Source organism: Stigmatopora nigra, chromosome 14 (genome assembly GCF_051989575.1).
Source record: "Stigmatopora nigra isolate UIUO_SnigA chromosome 14, RoL_Snig_1.1, whole genome shotgun sequence".
Taxonomy (NCBI): Eukaryota; Metazoa; Chordata; class Actinopteri; order Syngnathiformes; family Syngnathidae; genus Stigmatopora; species Stigmatopora nigra.
In genome coordinates this window covers 5,777,261-5,798,409 of record NC_135521.1, presented here as the reverse complement: position 1 = coordinate 5,798,409, position 21,149 = coordinate 5,777,261, and the positions used below count along the sequence as shown (strand labels likewise).

At 38.8% G+C, this 21,149-nt stretch overlaps 1 protein-coding gene across 5 annotated transcripts in view; it reads right to left on the bottom strand.

Moving 5' to 3' along the window:
- The window catches only part of enox2 (ecto-NOX disulfide-thiol exchanger 2), an 88,786-nt gene that overhangs the window by 34,780 nt on the left and 32,857 nt on the right, over positions 1-21,149 (bottom strand). For all 5 annotated transcript variants that reach the window (XM_077733225.1, XM_077733223.1, XM_077733224.1 and 2 more), the window contains one exon: positions 12,085-12,231. In XM_077733225.1, the coding sequence (XP_077589351.1) occupies positions 12,085-12,231 (147 nt within the window). The remainder of the gene's footprint in view (positions 1-12,084; positions 12,232-21,149) is intronic.

Below are 21,149 nucleotides of genomic sequence, written 5' to 3'. Positions count from 1 at the left end.
GGGAAAAGACCAGGCTCCTTTGACCTGGATCTACTTATAAATGCATGAGTGTGTGTATGGAACGGAAAAGAAATGTCACTCGCATAATAGGAAGTGCTAAATCTGCTGGGATAATATACATTTAGTTGCCAGTTTCGAGATTTTAGATTTGCTTGTTTTAAGGCAATTGTCAACACCAACTATACATGGAATTCATGTAACAGAAATGTGCACAAAGTATCCATTAAAGCTTGTGTGACACATGACTTGCTAAAATAGTACTGCCATCTTTAAAATTCTGCTTTAATTCTGGAGGTACATCTGATTTTATTTTATTTTTTCTTCAATAGAGCATGTCGGAAAAATGACATTCTCGTTTCAAACGAGATTCTTTCCGCAGGAAAGTACAAGATCAATGCGTGTTTTTTTTTTTTGTATCCCTTTAAACCTAAAAAAAAGGCTCGGCATATATTTGGCACTATTAAAAGAAGAGGGGAGCAAAAACAACATTAAAAATCATGCAATAATATGTGTAGTCTGTGTGAAAATGTGTGTTTTCTTTTGCCTTATCAAGCCTAGGAAAAGAGGCACTTGTATTGGTGCCAGTGTTGTCACAGTGGAACACCCATGGCCAGACAAGAGCGTGATTCTTTGGTTTCTTATCAGGTTCGAGAGGCGCTAGACAGGAAGTGACACTGTGATAGAGGGAGGTGGAGTGCAGAAAGGAAAACAGCGGATAAGAATGAGTGTGAAAATGAAGTTAAGCAGAGCTTTGACCTAACCCTTTAGATAATAAGAAAGGATTGCAAACAATGTGATGAAGTTGCGATAAAGGACAAATATGTCGTGTCTGAGAAAAACTTTGTCAACAGTATGATTAAATGCAATAAAGCTATAGTTGATGAGGTTTCGGCGAAAGGTGAGAGAAAAATGTGAGAAAATATATGTCCTTTTTTCATGCGGAGTATGGTTTAAGGTAAATAATAATAAAATTACTACTACGAGACTTTTGTATTGTCTCCTAAGGGGAGTTTTCCACTACAAATAATAAAATTAACTAATACAGTATAAAGAAAGCTGCACTAAAATCAGCTTTTCTTCAATATATTTGAAAAAAATATTCAACAGAGAGTGACAGGTCATTTCTATATACACTCTATAATCATAGAAACAAAAATAAAGGTGATTTGTAGAATGCCAAGAATTTCCCCTTTGAGGATTAAGGTTGGGTTAGCATCACAGGGTAAATGGCAGCAACATTTGGGATTTGCATGCTGTCAAACACAACACGTTGCATCTAAATATGTCACCTCCCAGACATTCTGAGTCTAATAGACTTCTCAGTACCACCATTCAGAAGTTAATCCTCTGGAACCAACCGCGTGATAGCGAATATTTTTGGATATGAACTCCACTTCAACGCTGTTAGCTGGGCTTTATGATGAAATATTCGACAATTAAAGCAACCCCAGAGAGAAGAGCAAAACGAAAATATCAAACAATTACTTTTTCCTTTAAATTAGATTAAATGAACCAATAAAAGCCACCACCGGGAGTGAATTTTACATTTCTAAAACAACGACTGAACCCACTGATTTCATTTAGAGAGAGAAGTAGAAATACCTCCTTTTTGTGTATGTGTAAATAATTTATTCCACTCTAGTTGAGTGGGTAAAAGTGCAATAGGCATGACTGGGATTTTGAAATATGATGATGATGCCATTAGTAAATAAGAGCGGTGGGACTATTCGCTCTCACCCATAGACGCAAACCGACTGACACACACAACACACGGCGGGCAGATGTGAAGATGCGAGAGCGAAAAGTTCCCGTAGAGGTAAGCATTCCGCACAGGAGATGTGTACTAATGAGGTAATTGCATCGTTACAAGTCAGAGTTGTGAAATTCATTTGCAAAAACGAGTTATTTGCAAAATACATGACAACACACTTATAGAAATGTACAACCCCAATTCAAATGAAATTTTGCCAATCACATTCAACATATTCCACTAAATGCACTACAAAGTAAAGTTTGGAGATAACAGTAACTGGCAAAATCAAATGAAAAATCAAATTTTAACATTAAATACCCAGCCAACTATTGTTCAATCCCGGTTAACAGTAAGTAGAATGTAGTTATTTTGATCTCTGAAGCAAATATTTCAAAATTTGGTAGACTAGTGCGGTCTTTATAATAGTTACTAAATAATCAGTGCATATTAACGTCTCAGAGGTGAGAACTCATCCCTTTTCGGTCAGTATTTGCATATGTCCTACTGCTGTTTGTACTGTATTAGCATGACTAATAAGATTGGGAATGGAAGCGAGTGTTAAAAAAAGTAATTGCTAAGTTTCCTCGGAGCGCTGAGCGCTCCCACCGTAGCAGTCATTTTGAGGAAGACATCCGGTATTAGCAGTAATGGAAAAAGGAAAATCGTCAGGAACGTTAAAACTTTCATATCTGGAGAGACTTCAAAACTCAATGCTGAAGCAGGCTTGACACGGCAGTGAATTTAGATAAACATGAATCTTAATGAAACGAGACGTGTGCGCACATGCTATATTAATCAACTCGGACTCATCAATTATGCATCAGTCTGCAACTTGACTTATCATGAGCAATTTGTACCAGTACTCCGTCGCCACGGCCGTCGTCCGACTACACTGGCGGGGATGATTGCAATATCTGGCTACTTTTAAATATGTTTCAACATAAGAGCAACCTGATGATGAAATTTGAAGCTCAGCCCAATTATCCTAGTAGAAATACAATTTGAAACTTCACATAGACAATGTACCATTTATAAATCATAGTGTGTCATCTGGATCTCCCAAGGACAAAATGTGAACAGCATATTAAAGGCGATGGTTCACATATTTGGCGTGTCAAGTTTTACACTCTTTTGCAGATATTATGTTGCTATTCTTTGTGAAATGTTGCAACAGAGTAACGGTGATTTTCCCAGCTTTGGAAATACGTAGTATCCTAAGTCTAAAAAGATGGGATCTTGCCTGGATGAAAGGTCATTGTGGAACACTGCAACGGGGGTTTAAGACCATAGATTCCCCCACACCCTTTTTGCGCGTTACTCTTCTGTGCGAAAGAAAAAACCCTCGGCTGACCCGCCACTTTCCAGCTTTTGAAGTTAGTGGACTCGTACAAGAAGAAACACTGAAAAGCCAGAACAGGATTTCTGAAGTTTAACACCACACTTGCCCTGCTCTCTGTGGTAAGTACTAAAATTGGCAAGGCAATTTAAGGCAACGTGTCAATTTCCCCAGTTTGGTGAACAACACTAAGGAGGGCAGGACCGTAAAAATAATCTCTGTCAAAATGTATAGCAAGAAGTCAGATAAAGGAAACTTGTCCTCTATTGTTCCCTCTAAATTACGGATTTGGGCAAAAGTTAGTGGCCGGGAATACAAATTTTTGGCTGTCCCACAACCATTTTATACATCACACCATATGCTGGGTTGCTTAAAAAGGAGTTATAATTCTGAAACTTCTTTTATAACTCTTGTGAAAAAGAGCCTGGAAGAAAATGTCATCTAAAGGCGAAAAACCTCCCCTCCCTGCCTCTCCCTCTCCCTGGAGGGGCCAAGTATGAAGTATTCTAAGCGTCTGATTAATTTCTTCCTGGCTGCTGTCAGTAATAACGTCCTTCATTTTCCCTCCACGCAAGAGGATATGAAAGCAAAAAACATTCATTTATTGCTTTTGAATCCATGTATAGGAAGTTATGACAAGGGTAAGAAAAGTCTCAAGAATGAAAAACTATATAAAGAGAACACTTTCAGCTTCCAGCTACTGAAAAGCGCAAGTTAGTGTTTTCAAACTTTAGCATCTTGTGGCCATTCTTCATTCTTGTATGGGGTGCTGTTTAACAAGTTGTCACCACTTTGTACTCCAGTCACGGCAATTTAATCCATCAATTGATGCCCAGCTTGACATCCTCCAAAAAACCTGCATTCTATCTTTTGAGCTCCCCAAATGATGAAACAAGGAAAAACTGTTCACTTTTTCTTTTGTATGCACAGCCGATTGACGACAAGCTTATACCGTATTGAGTCTTCGACGGCCACAGCTGGAAATGTCCTGAGGCGAACAGTTAATCAATTAAGGCTGTGAAAGGAACAACACGGTACACCATGACTCAATCACTTAAAACACTATGTAAGTGGACAGCCCTAATTGATTTAATATCCTAATGACTACTATTACTTTAGCATGTGAAAACTAGGAGAGAAGAATGTTTTGATTATAGTGGAGTCCACTTTTTTTCCACAGTGAAAACTGTGTGAATTTACTTCAGCTCTTTCTAAGATAGTAACTCCATCTATTTGTTTCTATATGGTGTGTAGATATTAGTGTTGTGCGAGCTGGATCTTATCCAATCTCACTCAGCAAAAGGCTAGGTACCCTTTGGACTGGCTGCTACCCAAATGTAGAGTACAAAAACATCCAAATTCACACATTTGCACAATTTAGAATCTTCAAAAAACCTAACAAGCCTTTTCTGCCAATCGGAATGAAGGCAGAGTACCCGAGGAAAAAAAAACCTCAGATTGAACATGCAAATTCACACAGGAAAAGCAGAGTAGAAAAATAAATTGCACATATTAGGACTGTGATAAGGATGAGTTCAAAAGGAAGGGTGTCAATTAATGGATATTTTTAGTACTGGGAGCCCTGACAAGGTCGGTTGGGATAGGCTCTAGTTTACATTCGACTCAGATGATAATAAATTCTACCGAAATGCTTGGATACATCTTAACATAGAGACGTTGGAAAGTGCAACCCTTCTTGGCAGTGAATAGATATTTTTCCCGACAACTAGGAAACACTTTAAAATGTTTGACTAAAGCATGGACATTTTGACCAAGTATTTCCAGTAAGGGCAAATAATTGACCACTAGAGTTTAGCTGTAATTCGTATATAAAAAGTCGAACAGAGTATACAAAACAGCCTGTCCTTGAATTTCAAATCTGATTGAAAAACGAAATAAGAAAGTATTAAGGGTTTCATTGACAGAGAGGTGAGCCAAGAGCAACTTCTCTAGAAGTCCCGGCAGTAGTTCCAAATAACAACACAAAGAGACTCAAGTAGATGATTGACCGCTGAGAAACATTGGTTAAATTAAGTACGGCCTGCAACTTGACAACCTGCATCTAGAGATTTTTTGTTGAGAAAGAAAAGAGTTCTAGCAAGTTCAGCGAAAACACGAAGCCAAAACCGGTCCACTGGAATTATAAAGAAACCAATGATACTCCTTTTGTTAATTCAACTCAATAGATTAATACAGAAGCAAAATGTTTCGACAACTGTGCCAGATGAGAAAACATATAGAGTATGTACTTGGCGGATTTGCATGGCGGACTAGATCAAATACACTTGCTCACCCACTATACGCATGTTTGCCACTCCTGAGCATTCAGGGGGAAAAAAACAGTTTTGGCTTTAATATGCAAGACAGATTGGACTGGAGAAACCTTGCCAGGGCGTCGGTGTCAAACGAGGTCTAGTCACTGGATTCCGCCCCTTCTGCCTACCGTTGCCAGAGCCGCCGTCAGCTCGCCACGCTGCTGACAGCATCTTATCAACGGCTGCCAATTACAACATGGGTGTCTTATCTGCACAAGCCAATTAGAAGCGGGGCAGTTGCTGTGAAGAAATGTCAACAGCTCAGTGAACTTGCCGGGGTTCTTTATTGGAACCCGCCGCTTTCTACTGTCACACTAAAAGCTGCTGCAGAGCAATGTTCTGTCAAGAAAAGGCTGCAGGTATTTCGCATGGAGAAAAAGAAAGACTTGGCATGTGTTACAATATGGATTTTTTTTTTTAACTCTGACAGTTCATTGCAAGGGACACACGCACACATACACTAAATGAAAACACCAACCATGAGAAGGCATATTAGGATTATGCAATGCAGCCCTGCAAACAACAGACATGAAAGTAAAACAGGCTTTATTAAAATTACTTTACATATGTTTTGGCTAGTTAGGGCTGCCTAAAAATCCTTCTGCTGACTTAGGACTATCTTATTCACCAAACTTCACTTACATGGCTGTGAATGATTCAGGCTTCACTGATGCGATATTTCACTGTAAGCCTATCCAATCAACAGGTTTGTAATTTTAGGTCTCTGTTTTTTCTACATTTTTCACTAATGAAAGCCCTCAAGGATGAAATTAATTTGATGTTTATCGGTTTCATTGGCAGCCAATTCAGTTCAAACTTCCGTTATTGTAATAGTCAATATCATTGACATGATTTGTTCAAGTTTGACATGAAAATACAGTTAGAATCTAATTGTTGAAATGAGAAATTTCTTTGTATTAACAGTGTTTTAACAAATGCAGATATTAGATCATCCATCTCTCGAGCTTTTAACTTTCTTTCATCTATCATTGAACCTACTGAGCCTCAGTGTATCTTGATGTTTTTGTTCATACATACCCTCAATGAAAGGAAATGTCGACTCTTGACTTTGAAAAAATAATATGATATGAACATAATATTATCCGTGTCATAAATTGCACAAGAAAAATAAGTGTCATTTGGTTAAGTAGCCCGACAAACAGCCTGATGACCTGAAACAACTAACTAAACGTTGTCCTTGTTTCTAGACAATGGGACGATAACTCCAATTTATAAAAAAGCTCTTCCGTGGTTAATCTCAAGTGACAACTACAAAATTTTACAAAACTGAAGAATGTATTTTCATATGTACTTTGTCATGTCTCAAGGGCAGAGCGAGGAAAATTGAAAAATAATTCAAGGTCTTATTTTTCTACTCATCTAATCTCCTCCACACTGTAGCAGTCAAGGTAGTAGTATAGGTACAAAGCGCGACAACATTATCCAGGGTTGGCTGTGATCAAACAACTTGAGGCAAAAAGCACTTTTGGACCGTTACAGCATACCGAGCTGGAGTCTGTCTGCAGGCTTTGCCATTAGCCTCAGTGAAGGTCTGCCGAGTGCCTTCTGGCACCATTCATTATTTAGCTCTCACATGTTTGTAGGCTCTGCAAGATGGGGTGAAGTGGCCATAAATCTTTGACCGCCGCGGTGCACACAGGAGCGACAAAGCAAGAGAAAGAAAAAAAAGACACATTTACGGCATTGTCGCTTATGATGTTCGGTTGCTATATTTTATCCGGCTGATGCAAGGAGGGGACATTTTTTGGGCTGTGCTAGACCACAGCTCTTAATGAAAAAAATCACAAATATTTGTCGTATCTTTTGTCGTTTTTCAGACCACCACTTTGTTTTAAGTAAATGATTAGTTTCTGTGTATGCTCCATTTTTTTTTGGCATGCTTATAGCAACTTTCATGAAAAAAGTTCTTATAAAAATTGTCCATGTATATTATTTTGACAAAATAATTGTTCTCACCAATAGTAGAAATTATGGCATCGCTATAGGAGACACAATGTGTAACTACATCATTTGAATGTACTGTATTCTTGTACATTTAACATCATTTTACATGGAAAATGTAAAAATCCCAATGCATAATATGTGACATTGTGCCACCATTGCTTCATCTTGCATTTAAGAATAGACCTCACACTAAAGAAAAAAAATGCATGTTTAACAATGAACATCGGGTGTTGTACAAGAACATGTCCAAACGAAGGAAAGTACTTAAATGTTGTAGAGGGCAGAGAGTGCGCATTGGAGAGTCAGTCAATGCACTTCTGTCTTTATCGCCGCCAGTGCAGAAGTGGAGTTAACTTTCGTGTCATGGCACACAAACGCAAACACACACACACACACACACACTCACAAATCCCCAAGTGAGTAAGACGGCGAGAGGCAGGGTCCTCCTATATGCCGGCTGCTACGCATTTCAAATCACTCTTGCACTTCTTCATCACCGCTAAGACGGCACTCAAGATGCCGGCGGCCTTTCCTCATAAACTGCATATTTAATTGCAAGAAAGTCAGAAGCAAAACTTCAACCCCGAGTTGAGATTCACAACCGGCTTCCCAGGTGCAACTGCATTAGCATAATGGTGTAGGATTATTATAAATGTCCCTTTGTTGGTGATGCAAATAAAGATATTGATTTGACATTTCGCTCCACGGATTTAAGAGCAACATTTGCCTCCTAGCGAAAGGACAATCAGCTTTGTTTGTTTGGACAATCAGACAAAAACAATAAAATCAGAGAAATACATTCATAGGAAAATGTCTCATTTCAATGGTAATGGTGAGTTGCCCATTCTATTGCTATTCATATTTATGATGTGGCCCACATTTACAGTACAGAATTTAAACAAATGAAGAAAAAAAGAAATACAAAACACATCCTATTGTCATGGGTCCAAAAAGCAGACTGAAAGAGAACATTTTACAAACTATTTTACTTCATCCTTTTTTTGCTTGCCTCTGCAAAAAGCCAGATTCTTATTAATAGAGGTCTGACTGGATAGAATGTTAATATTGAATGTTTAGATGTATACTTTTTGCTTATTGGCTGTTGCCGAGCGTGTCTGTCAGTGTCACTGTGAGATGTGCAAACCATGTGTGCTTTGTGCTAGCTAGAATTTTCTGTTTATTTATTTTTAAACGTTCCCACATGCTTTTTATTGAGCAATAACAATCTGGAGAATACCAACGTGCAGCGAGGTTCAATTAAAACCCCCAAATAATGCTGGTTTAAATGTTTCAAACCTATTTTGTGGATCAAGATTTATTTTAGCCTTCAATGACATGGGGAAAAGTGGCTTTTGTTTACCATTGCACATTTTTTTTTCCTCTGCATGTGAACTGTTGAACCCGGCACCGCTGTGCCAGGCTCCCTCATTTCGTGAACATCACTAGCACGACACCTATGGCTATTGCAGTAATTGCGGATTTAAAAAAAATATAGCAATATTATAAGGGAAGATGTCAACAACATAAGTTAATTATTTATTGATTTGTTTCCCCTTTGCTATTCCAAAAAAAGGTTCTTTGGCAATAAGGCTTCAGAAAAAGTGATGCGATATCGCATTGGGGGTCCATGTTGAGAAGATCTAATGGTTCACCGTAAAATCAAAAGATGTTTGTCAGACGGGACATTACACCAAAATGGCACGTATTTCCAGATGAGCATTTACCAGAGATTCACTGACTGGCTCGAATAATTGTAATCGTTGTTTATAACCATTCTGTCCACCTACGTCTGTATAATAAATGATAACTTCTTTACGAACATTAAAAGTACTCTAGCAAACTGACACCGATACAACTGATACTGAGTTCAATCTTGTAGTATGCTATGCATCTCAAAATCAGCTCTGGCTCGCCACCTGAAGCTGATGCTCAGCAGGGCTCAGGGGAAAATGAGCATCTCCGGCTCTGTAGTGAGAGTGATCAAATCTGAAGCGGAGGGTCTTTTGCCTGGCGGCTGTTGGCCCCCCATGTATTGCTTATTATCTGGACTCTCAGATTTGTACGAGTGTGCATTTAGAATTAACAAAAAAAAAAAAAGAATAATAACCTCTATAAATGGCGAAACATTTACTCCTACAAAAAAATTGATAGCTATAATGTTAAAAAAAAAATAGTAATGAACTATAGGCTTTTCATTTGTGTCTTCAATATTATGAAAACAATGTTAGACCTTGACGAGGCCCTCCAGATGCAATTCACACATTTTTTTCCGTTTCAAGCCGGTTGGCTATTTTACCTACTTTTCCACCCACTCCATCTTGTTACCGCAATGAAAAGTATGTAACCACTTACCATTTATTTGAACATGCTATTTGATGATGGTAATGTGTACGGAAAACAATGTGGAGAGTAGAAAAGGAAAATATTGTGTGTCGCTGTGGTACTTCATAATCAAAGCATAAGGCAAGGCATTTAGCGGATCATGTCGACATCTTGACATTTATTCATGCTAATAATGAGCTATTTTAAAGGCTTTCAGTTGTACATTAATGATTCACGACGAAGCACATAACCTACTCACCTAGAACAGGTTGAGCCTTTGCTGCAACATGTCTTTATGTCCGTATTTGCCGTAATGTGTCTGGCAGATCTGTCACAAGCTAAGTTTAAGGCTCAATTATTCGTTGCAATACTCGGTATGATCATTGAAAAAGCCTTGGTGGGTAAAAGCACTATTTAAAATATTTAAAACAACGATGACATTGCTAATGCATAAACGTAGGAAGTACAAATGAACGCCATACCGAAACAAGGTCAAACTCTTCTGCAAAATTCTCTGTGGTACCACTTTGCCTCTCACAGTTTAATCTTGCTAGAAAGAAGGTTATCTGGTCCAGGTGTGATTCTGGGTTATTGGTTACGGTATCAGTCTGTATGTAATATGCTGTACACAACAGAGTTATTGTGCGTATATTATTTTTCAAAACTGGTTAAACAGAACGTGTGTATCAGATTTGTTGAAGACCAAAGTATTTATTTTTTGCTTACTTGCTTCTTTTGTGACTACCCCTCTTTTTCGTGGGAAAACTTTTGGAGTAAAATGAGGTCAAGTGACTTGCACCGACATCAGGCACTACTTGAAAAATGAATTTTATGAGATTTAATTAAGATGTTCGACACTGCATGTCAAAGTCTAAACTGCTCCCACATCTGTGTTTGTGTCTTCTTGGCTGGCTAGCTGAAGTGTTGTAAATAATCTATCAGCAGGGAAGCATTAAGTCTGAAATTAGTCAAATTCTTCCAGGGCTGAACCAGACAAGTCGTTTGTTTTGCCACGCTCTTAAATTTACCCCTAGTTTAATGAAATGAAATTGCAGCTGAGCCATGTTATTTCAGATTGCATGTTGTTGAGGATGTTTTCAGAAACACACGATGGAGCGCAAAATAAAGAAAATCTATTCGTGTTCCCAAAAATAGAGTAAATCAGTATGGATGCTAATGAGAGCAACTGGTACCTGACACCACCCAGTTTGAGTGTGTCATGCATGAGAGATCCAATGAAAAGAAAGTATGCAGAAAAACCCAATGTGATTGGTTAGCCTTTTCACACTGAGGTTTTGCATAGTGGTAAAGGAGAAGAGGAATCCTGTATAAAACATAAAGACCGACCTTCTTATATTCCAGAGGGGGAAAAAGGCTCACATAAAACCACTTCGGGCTATGTCGTCTCCTGTGAGACAAATCCTGTTATATAAAAAACGACATGTCGCTCTTCATTACTCTCCATAGGGACAGTAAACAGTGACTATATACCGAAGCCAGGACCAGAACATAATGTGACAGGATGACATAAACTACTCAAGGATCCATTGCATTATACCTAAAAGCTTTTGGGCCATTCTGCATTATTTAAGAGTAGAAACATCACCCTGCATGCTTCAAGTAATATAATTCAACTTTCTTTTTCCAATTAAAAGTGTCACATTGGTGAAAATGGAAAACTGAAGACAGGAACGTCAGACAACCGATGGAGTAGAACCCATAATTAATATGTATATCCATTGGAAATCCCAAAAACAACATAGCTTTGAAGACATTGTCTTATTGTTGCACTCTGCCACTTAAATATTTGAATAATTACGGTGATTAGAGTCTTTCTGACCCATCATCCGTTATCCAATTATCACTGAACATGGAAAAGGAATTAACATTACAAAGCTAGGAACAGAAAGCAAAAAGAATGGCAGTTCCCAGTCTCAAGGACTCGTTCTTTTAACGCACAAAAGCAAAGCGACCTTTGGCTATCCAAAATACCAAACAAGTAGCCATGTGAGTCCACACACAAGCTCAATGCAAGGTTACTTAGCGTGAGGAGAGCAAAAAAACGTTTACTGCCATGTTGATTGGCAGTTGGTGTTGCCATGGCAACAGACAGTCAGTCAGTCAGTCAGACACATTCTCAACGGAGCGCTCAGAGATGGACAGACAAGCTGAGCCGGAGGACAGACCTAGCAAGAAACAGACTAAGCTGCTCTTTTCCGTTATTGTGACGCCAAATAATCGGATTTGATAACAATTCCTTTTTCGGGTGAATTCGCTTCACGAAAGAGGAAATACGATGGGAAGGGTGAAACAGAAACCACGGCGAATCACATGAATAATTTGACGAGGTTGGCAACATTTGACGCAAAAGCGCGCCACAGTTGAGTCAGTACCTGGAGGCTGGCTAGTTCGTTTCCTCTTCTTGCCGTTTTCGGATGCGTTTTCCAAAGGTGGACACTCGGTCAAGAGCGATCCGCTGGAGCTGTTGAAGTGCAGTGGGTCGTTGTTGGCGGCCGGATCAAAGGGCAGAGCATTGAGTCCTGCGAGAGTCAAATATAGAGGGGAAACGCATTAGTCATTGAACATCAAGTCAACATAGAAATATCACACATATGGACAGATTACTCAAATATTGATACTTCCATGTTCACTGTTATGGTAAACAAGTGGTGGGTACATGCCACCATTTGAGAAGGAAAATAGTCTAACTTTTCTTCCCAAGATGCTGTGCCACATTGAAAAATCCAGGATTAGTCTACTAATTGATTGTGAAAACCTGCTAAGACTGATTCTTGATGAATTTATTAGCCAAAATTAGTCCACTCAAGGCAGGTGTTTCAGATTTGCAGCAGATGTTAAATTCTAATCGCCTCATTAATCCACTTTCCCAATGTAATGGCCATTTTTATTCAAAAGTACCATTTGTCCCCTTACTAAAATTCATTTGCGCTTGAGATGATTAAGGCCACTACTTTGTTTCAACCTACAAAGTTGGTAATTCACTCAATTTACTGCTAAAGAAAGCCAACAGCAGCTATAGCCTACATTGACCCTTCCTGGCAGATTAATATGACAGAGTTCAGAACTTTAAGAGAAAGACTGCCAGACCGAAAACACGCATGGAAAGTCACGATTTATCCTGGCGAGTCAAGTTAGTGCATCTGTCATCTCCGAATTACTTGAACTGCGTTTACATTTACTGAACTGACCTGTCAGACGCTATTTATGCTGACAAGCTCCTATTTCATAACATGCAGCCGAAGACTGCAGGGACATTATGGACTTTATGTGCTCTTTATGTTTAATAAGAGGAGCCTAGCTCCATGATGCTTCACTTTCTTTTGCAGCATACTGACTGCTCTTAATATACAGCAGAACTTAGATATTTTATTAGGGTACTCACTTGTATCAAAAATAATATTTTCCACACCCTAATGAGTGAAATTCCTCAATGAGTACTATTTGAAATACTATTTTGAAAAAGTTTAAGGACGCTGGATAATGGGTTTTTGCAGATAGTGACTTAAGATGATGAAAACCATTTTAACCCTTTTTTAAGTAAACTATGTGACCTTTAACCTAAGCTATTTAGACAACTATGGATGTCCTGAAAATCCTAAATTCCCTGAGTGCCACCCTGTAGATTTTTTTTTTAAACCTACCCTTGACACCACCAATTTGAGAGCTGAAGCTTTTCTATATTTCCCATTTAATTTTAACACGGACAAAATCCATCCGCAGGTAATAAATAAGAAGGCCTCCATAAGTAATGAGTGAAGAAATTCACAAGGGGCTCACTAATGAATCTTACTTGATTTGTTTTGGATGTTTCCATATATCAGCACTTTTGAGTTCAATGCAGGCATTCATAATTCACAGTCAAGTCCTGCAGAAGCCGGTTCATGAAAAATTCATGGCCATATCTTTCACGTTTACATTTTTTTTGTTTTTGCTCTTTGCATATTATCAATTAGTATTAACCAAACACTGACAAAGACCTCTTGGAGTCGTTTGCAATTTGATCAGGATCATTTTGGAGGTTGCATATCAATTTTAACAAAGCCAACTCTTCACTGCTTTCCAGGTCACTTCAGAATTAAAATTTGCAGTGCACATTGAACGTACTATAGTACTAGTAGTCAAATTAATTTTTGTACAAGAATTTTTGTTGTACGACTGTTAAACCCCTCTCAAGCTGGCGTCAACATTTTCTTACATTCTCTAATTTCAAGATTCACACACACACACACACTCTTCATAGATTAAACAAATAAATAACACAACGTTATGGAATGAAAGCAAAAGATCAAAATACCACCCCACCCAAAAATAGCGAGGTTGGGAAAAGTTAAATGCGAGACAGTTTAAAAAAAAAAAAAACTGCACTAACCCTTTGTAAAATACTTTTACTCATGTTGTTAAGCAGAAAATGATGTAGTGGACAAACAACCCTTTCATGCATTGCTTCCACTCATTCAAGATGGTTTAGCGGCGCTTAGACAGAATTTGACCTTGATTGTTCAACAACATAAATAACTGCAGGAAGCAAATAAGTCTTGAAAAAAATCTACAGTATTTTTCATTTCTGCTGTCAATTCACCAACAAGGCTTCAACACTACAGAAAATGTATCAACGGCACAGAAGTAAGGGTCACAGATCCACTGTGACAAATAAAGCCTATAAACACATTTAACAACAGCGTGCGTCGATGTAGGGCTGGAAAGTAGTTGGGTTTGTTTGCTTTATAAAGGGGAGTATTATTTTAATTGATTTTTTTTATATAACTACGCACCTTTAACCCTGAATTTTGAACTTCTGCTCGATTTTCCCCGCAACGCTAATAAAAAAACAGAAGATTGTAGACTTTTTAAAGTCATTGTATGTCAATACTTTCAACAAAATGTTACAAAGTGGATTGGGATATACTGGCAATCCAGGTTCAATTTATGCTCTGACTCAATTACATGTGGTCAGCATGGAATCTGAGTCTTATGATATCTTCTACAAAAGCCAAACTATTTGAAATACATTACTAATGTGGGCCACATGCTTTCTTCTGATAACAAGACCGGCTCCCATGGATCACAGTACGGTGACAGTTACAGGCCGAGCTGTATGACAGCTGGCAGGACTAAAATTAGCCTCCAATCACCTGAAAGATTACCGATTCGAAAAGAAAAAAAATCATGGCTGAAAGGATCTGAAAGATTTCAATGAGAGTGGGTAGACAACAACATATATTACTTCAAATAATACCCATCCCGCTATAAAACATTGTGACAGTTTTTGAAACTCACATACAGTACAGAGTTCCCATTTGGCCATCAGGAAAAAAAACCTTCAGCTAACTGTATCAGCATAGCTGAAGGGCGAATGTCAGAGCCTGTTTAGCCTATCATCCATCCCAGGCATTTAACCTTTGACTGTCATATGACAGCTAGTCTGATCTTGTTTTTGATCAAGTTACAACACATGCACATCCAACTTTGTCCGCCAATGCAATACACTGCCTGTATGCAGGAAACATGAGAGCCAGTGTCTAATCAAATGTCTAAGCAAATTAACCACTTGCATACAATATGGTTACATGGACTTTTCTTCACTCCATGATGTCATATTGGGGACCTTTGGACTTATCTTTGAGAAAAAGAAAGGGAAGTGGAAGTGTAGGCACCATGTACATGTATACCAGCCCAAGTACATGCCATTCGAACTACCTTTGTCATTCTCCTAGAAACTGCACTGAAGGTTAATTCATTTATATATCATTTGCAATGATCTCTAGTCCTCTAAACTCATTTAGAATATTTGTGGTGGCAGCCTAAACGACTTTTAGCTGCCAGGGGCATATGCCGTTACTGCAATTTGCTGTGTAAATGGATACCTGTTAATGAGATGGCACATGGTTTGATAAGGTCATGTTGGCTTATGAGGTTGTGCTCATTGACATAGTTGGACCTATAAATTCTTCAAAACAACACAGGGGAGGCAATTGAGTCTGCACTAACCCTGTCTCGGGACTCACCAGCTGTGCTCTTCTGCTTTGGGTGCCTTTGAAAAATAATTCGATCAATGCGCGATATAAAGTCATATTAAAAACCAATGATTTGAATGGAGTATATAGGCTGACACGTTAAAAAAAAAAGGGGGAACCCGCCCGCACACCTTTGCACACCTTGAAATGAAATGGAACTGAATTTTTCTCCAAACTGAAACCCCGAGTGACGATACGAGTGAGCTCTCCAGATGCCCACTTTCAAAGACTAGCTCGGGTCTTTTGATGCTATTTTTGGGATGTATTTTCCCGCACAGGTCTGGAGGAAATAATGAACAGATGGCTATTTGTCATTAAACACGAGGTTGAGGTCTGAATTGTGTTTTGGGAAGCTTTGAAGTGTAATGACGTGATGTGATCAATGCCACACACGCTGCATTAGCATAACGTGATGCGACTCCATTTTCCATGATGAAGGCTTTAAAAGCAATTATTTAAAACTATTGCTCACGAGCCTTGGTAGATGTAAAAATCAGCAATTGCATATTAAGACTGTACGATGACTATCAAGCCTTTGGCTAAACGTTTTAGTACATTATCACTCACGAGTAGTTGGTTTAAATTTCAAACTGGCCACATTGTGCTTCAAACTTCGGAAAACAAAAATGGTTGTCATTTATGCACAAGATTTTTTGATTTTATTCCCACAATTTAAGTCTGCCAACGGCCATCATTTAGCATGCAAATGTGTCTGGCAGGAAGTTAAGTGAGATGCTGCCGCTGATTTAAACAGCAGGGTAAGGAGTGAAAGCCATCAGCTACGAGCTGTCAAATGTATTTCCAGTATTAACTACTTAGTAGGTGATAATTATTTCCAGAAATCAATCATTTTTTTTGTATTTAAGATAAGGTCTTTTGAAAGGAAGCTGCTACTATAAAAGTCAATCAAAGCAGAACACAATATTAACCAATTCTTAATCTTTTACACGCCAAGTTCGTCTTTTTCGTTCATATGTTGCATCCTTGTGAATTGTATGGATATATGCATATCTTGTAATAGTTTCAATTCATTGGAGCATATTCTCTGCAAATCTGAAAGAAGCATAAGGTTAAAAAGGCAACATATTTAAGAGTCGCATGGAAACACGGCAGGCCACTTCATAAATATTACGTTACCATCCTCTGCTTTGTCAAATGTACTCATGTACAGTATGTAAATTTGAACACTATTATTCGTTCTCTAATGTCCTTTTTGGGAAGAAAAGGCAGCACCAAAGGTCACTTTAAAGCCATGATTGACTTTACCCTTTTAGCTCTGCCCTCTCTTCGGTTACATGATCCAATGGTGCACTTTAGAATGCATCGGTGAAAAAGCCTGGGCTTTCTTGAATAAATCACAGAAATCATTTTGCTCCTAAGTGGGTATTTACTTGACTGAGCATAACCTATTGTGACCCATACACTCGCCAGCCTCCCTGAAGTCAAACAAAGATGTTGTGCTGTGCTTCCCCGCCCCGGTTGGGATTCGCCTTATTCATGCCAAGCATTTCAACATGGCAGTTCACGGAATAGAATCCCACAGACTTTCCCTCCTCGTCACGGCGTAGCGTGGCGTTGCTTGACTGAATAATGCCTTCTGGCACTTGTGAATCCTCTTTGCCACAAACACCTTCGCTCCATTTTGCTGTGACAAAACAACAAGCGACATCAAACAATGCGAGTTGACATTTTGCGCCACAGGCTTCATTAGCTCACTCATGTATGACTAAAGATTGTCTTTTGTGAGTGTAGCTCCACATGTTAGCATGTGGAAAAAGGGGCACGAATACTCAGCCATCATGGATTGCGCTTGGAATGTGTATCATTGGGGCTGTTCTCCGAAAAGGTTATCAAACTGCTTGAAGAGTTTAAATTAAGTTTTTATTGTGGTAACGTAGTTTAAAAGGCTACAAATCTGCCTTTCATTTTGGGATGAGACATTTGAATGAAATTGCTTTTTTTAATACTGCTGCACCGACACCTATTAAAAAGGGCCTTGATAGATTCCGTGTAATTTGAATTGTTGGAGATTTAGTCCAATGGTCGTCCTTCCGAAGATTGTCGCCTGTTAAAAATGCTGCTGAAGAAGTAGTGTTACGATCGCCGCCGCGTAGTGCGAGGCGATCGGAGGGGAAGTTGAACCCAGATGCAGAGTCGCCGAAGGAATGGAGAGGTGAGGCAGATCTGTAGCTCTTGTAGGTTGATTTATTGAACGGGGTAACATAACTTCAACAACTTAGCTTGACCACTCATTACAAACGAAAACAACATGCGGCGGGGCGTCATGGAAACAGCAATGACTACGAGGATTAACAGGAAACGAAACCAGAACTAACCAGTACTACACCAGGACGAAACCAGGCGATCCCACCGCGTCCACAGAAAATCACAATGCTTAAATACCAAAAATAATCTAATCACGTAATTAGCCACAGGTGATAACTATCATGACGTCATGTCAGGAGAGGCGATCCAGCGACTCCTGACAAGTAGTAACAGAATGAGAAGTGTTTTTAGTATAGGAGAGTTACTATATTGAAAAACTCTATAAAAATAAAACAGTTCATAGTGGAGAAAATATAGTAATTACATTTTTCAAGTCAGAGTTATTGTAGTGATTGCTGTTTCTCTGACTCAGCGGGGGTATTATAATTTTGCTCATAATTGAAATTCAAACTACTGTAAATATGAAAACATTAGAGGCACTAAGTTTGTGGGATCTTATACTGGGCAAACATTTTTATATTTTCACTGAATGATAGAGTCAATGTCTAAAATCACTTGTGCATTCCCAGCTGTTTGCACATTCCAGACTAAGTCCCAAAGGATGGCAGAGCACAGTTTTCCATATTCAGTCAAAAGTTAATGCTAAAATTGAGGAAAAATGCTTATATTGAGTGTGGAGACTCTCAGCTGTGGCTGTGAATTGAACTCTTGGGTACTTTGGGAGTACCACAGAGAGGAAATGACCTTTCCAGAGTAAATGGCCAGCCATGAAAGTGATCTGGACTGAGGAAATTAAAGCAATTCAAACATCAAGGCCATGGAGAAGGTGGCTGTTCGCAGAAACCAATTCTATGAAAAAAGGTCTTAACATCCATTGATAGGAGTATTAAAGAAAATGTTTTTTTCATTGAACTACCATAAAACCGTGAAATTTAGAGCTTCAGGCTTCAGGTACCACTGCATTGAAACAATCCAAAAAACTGTTTGTCTAACTTGAATAACCTACAGACGTTGTTACTATTGACTTAAACACTGAGCTCAATTGAACTGTTGCGAAACAAAAAGCAGAACCCAGATGGCATGAAAATGGTCTTCTTTATGAATGAAAGTATGGATTCATACCAAAGGTGTAGGCGGATTCACAGTGTTGTATAAAACATATATTATGTAGGAAAGCATCATTAACCTTCGTTATCTCAACTCAACTGACGTGTGGTGCTTTCACAATGTGTGTATTCAAGTTTATGCCAAGAAGCTTCCTGACACGCCATCTACTGTGGTTCTTGTTTTCAAGTACATGGCACACACATCAGCAGTTACTCGAACTATTACATCTAGCAAGGCGAGGGGAAAAAAAACACCTCCCCATGTTACCATGAAAGGATATTAGCTCTCAGAATTCATTATCTATACAATTGCTCCGCAGGAACATCATTTTCACGGCTGTAATTCACCAATTTCACTCTCCATTCCAATCAATTTCAATTTCTTTCTCAATCAATACCACCCTCTTCTAACAGTGCTGTCAACAAGCACACTATTCCAGGAACCCTCTTTAAGAAACATCTGAATTTGTTCGACATGGGGAAGAAACATTTCCAAGTAGTATTTAAAGTTGTCAGTATGAAAGTAAAGTTTGAAAGTGATACAAACACATTAGACATTTCAAAAAATGATTGTCATGGAGGCTTTTTTTAACCTAAATATTTCATATTAAGGAACGATTCATAAGTAGAGGTACCACTGTAATTCCAAAACAATAAATAGTTATCACAAATTCAGAAACATATTGTTATGACTCCTTTTGTAGCTTGCACATTTAGTAGTAAGACTATATAACTGTTAAATGTGACCTCTGCCCATCAAAGAATTTCGACTTATAGTACAAGAAAGATGAAAAAACATCCTAAAGGCTTATGGATATCAGGTAAAATGTGTTGTGACATAAAGTCTGGCAAAACAGAAAAAGCTCCTGAAATTAGAGGAGTCATGCTGAGGCAAGCTGGTCTCCAATTCGTCTCTCAGATGTGCACCGATGGGGTCACAGTGAATTCCGAGGAAGACAAGAAGTATAAATCATATAAGAGGCTCTATTTATAAACTACTCATGAGCAACGTCGCTAGTCCTTTTTGTCCTGCCCTAGTACTTTACAGACACTAACGGCTACTTTTGGAGACAGAAAAATATTCCACTTCTATCCCACAGTGCTAAGTCACATTCCGTGTTAGGGATGAGGGGCATAAACCAGCGGTCTTCCAAGTGCCTGACAGTCACCTTTAACCATTCATCCATGATATTTTGAACCAATTACCTCACATGAACACGTTTGTCACTCCATTTACAACAGTTTCTAGCCAATGTTTGGTAATCCACTAAGATGTGTTTGCTCATTTTGTATGTCTAAACTTTAACTCTACGGTGTCATTATGGCTTTTGTTTTTCAGATGGGAAGAGTTAAGGGCATTTATCTCTCGGGGGTCCAATGAGGAAATGTGAAATACAAAGAATATTTGGTTTTCTCTCCCTGGACAAACAGTTTTCCCCAAAAGCGAGAAGGGCATCGTCTCTCATTCCAGCCTGTTCTTTTGGAGGCGGTGCTGGCTAATGAGTGTCTGGTCAGAGGGCTGACAGCACAAGCGCTTCAAAAAGCCTTTGTCAAAATATTGCTCCGGGAGAGATATGGTGAGCTAGCTGCTCACAGTAACACCTTTACCTTTGCCATGGGGTAGGCTGTTATTTCCCCGCTGCTTTATTCACGATGGGACAGCCAAATAATGTATGTGATATCCAGCCGGCCAATACAAAGGAATGCACGGTGTACTTAGCAAAGGCATTGTTTGCATGGTCAGGCACAACGGCTTGCAAAGTAATGATTAAAATGCACGGTTGTCGTAAATACTTGCTGAATGAGCAAATGTGTATTCCTCCCTTGATGACAATTACTCACAACAAATGTTTTCTTAACTCTACAATGCTAGGATGCACTGTAAAAACTCGTCCATTTGTCTCACTCGAGGTAAAAAACTATTCCCACATAATGTGCCAAGGAAATTGATCATTTTTCAAGAGTTTGGTACAAATATTCATTGGCTACAACGAGCGATAAGGGAAAATAAGCAAATACTGTTTAATCAATATGAAATGATTTGCACTCCCAAGGCCCACCTATCAAAAGTGCTAATATTTTGCATGAAAA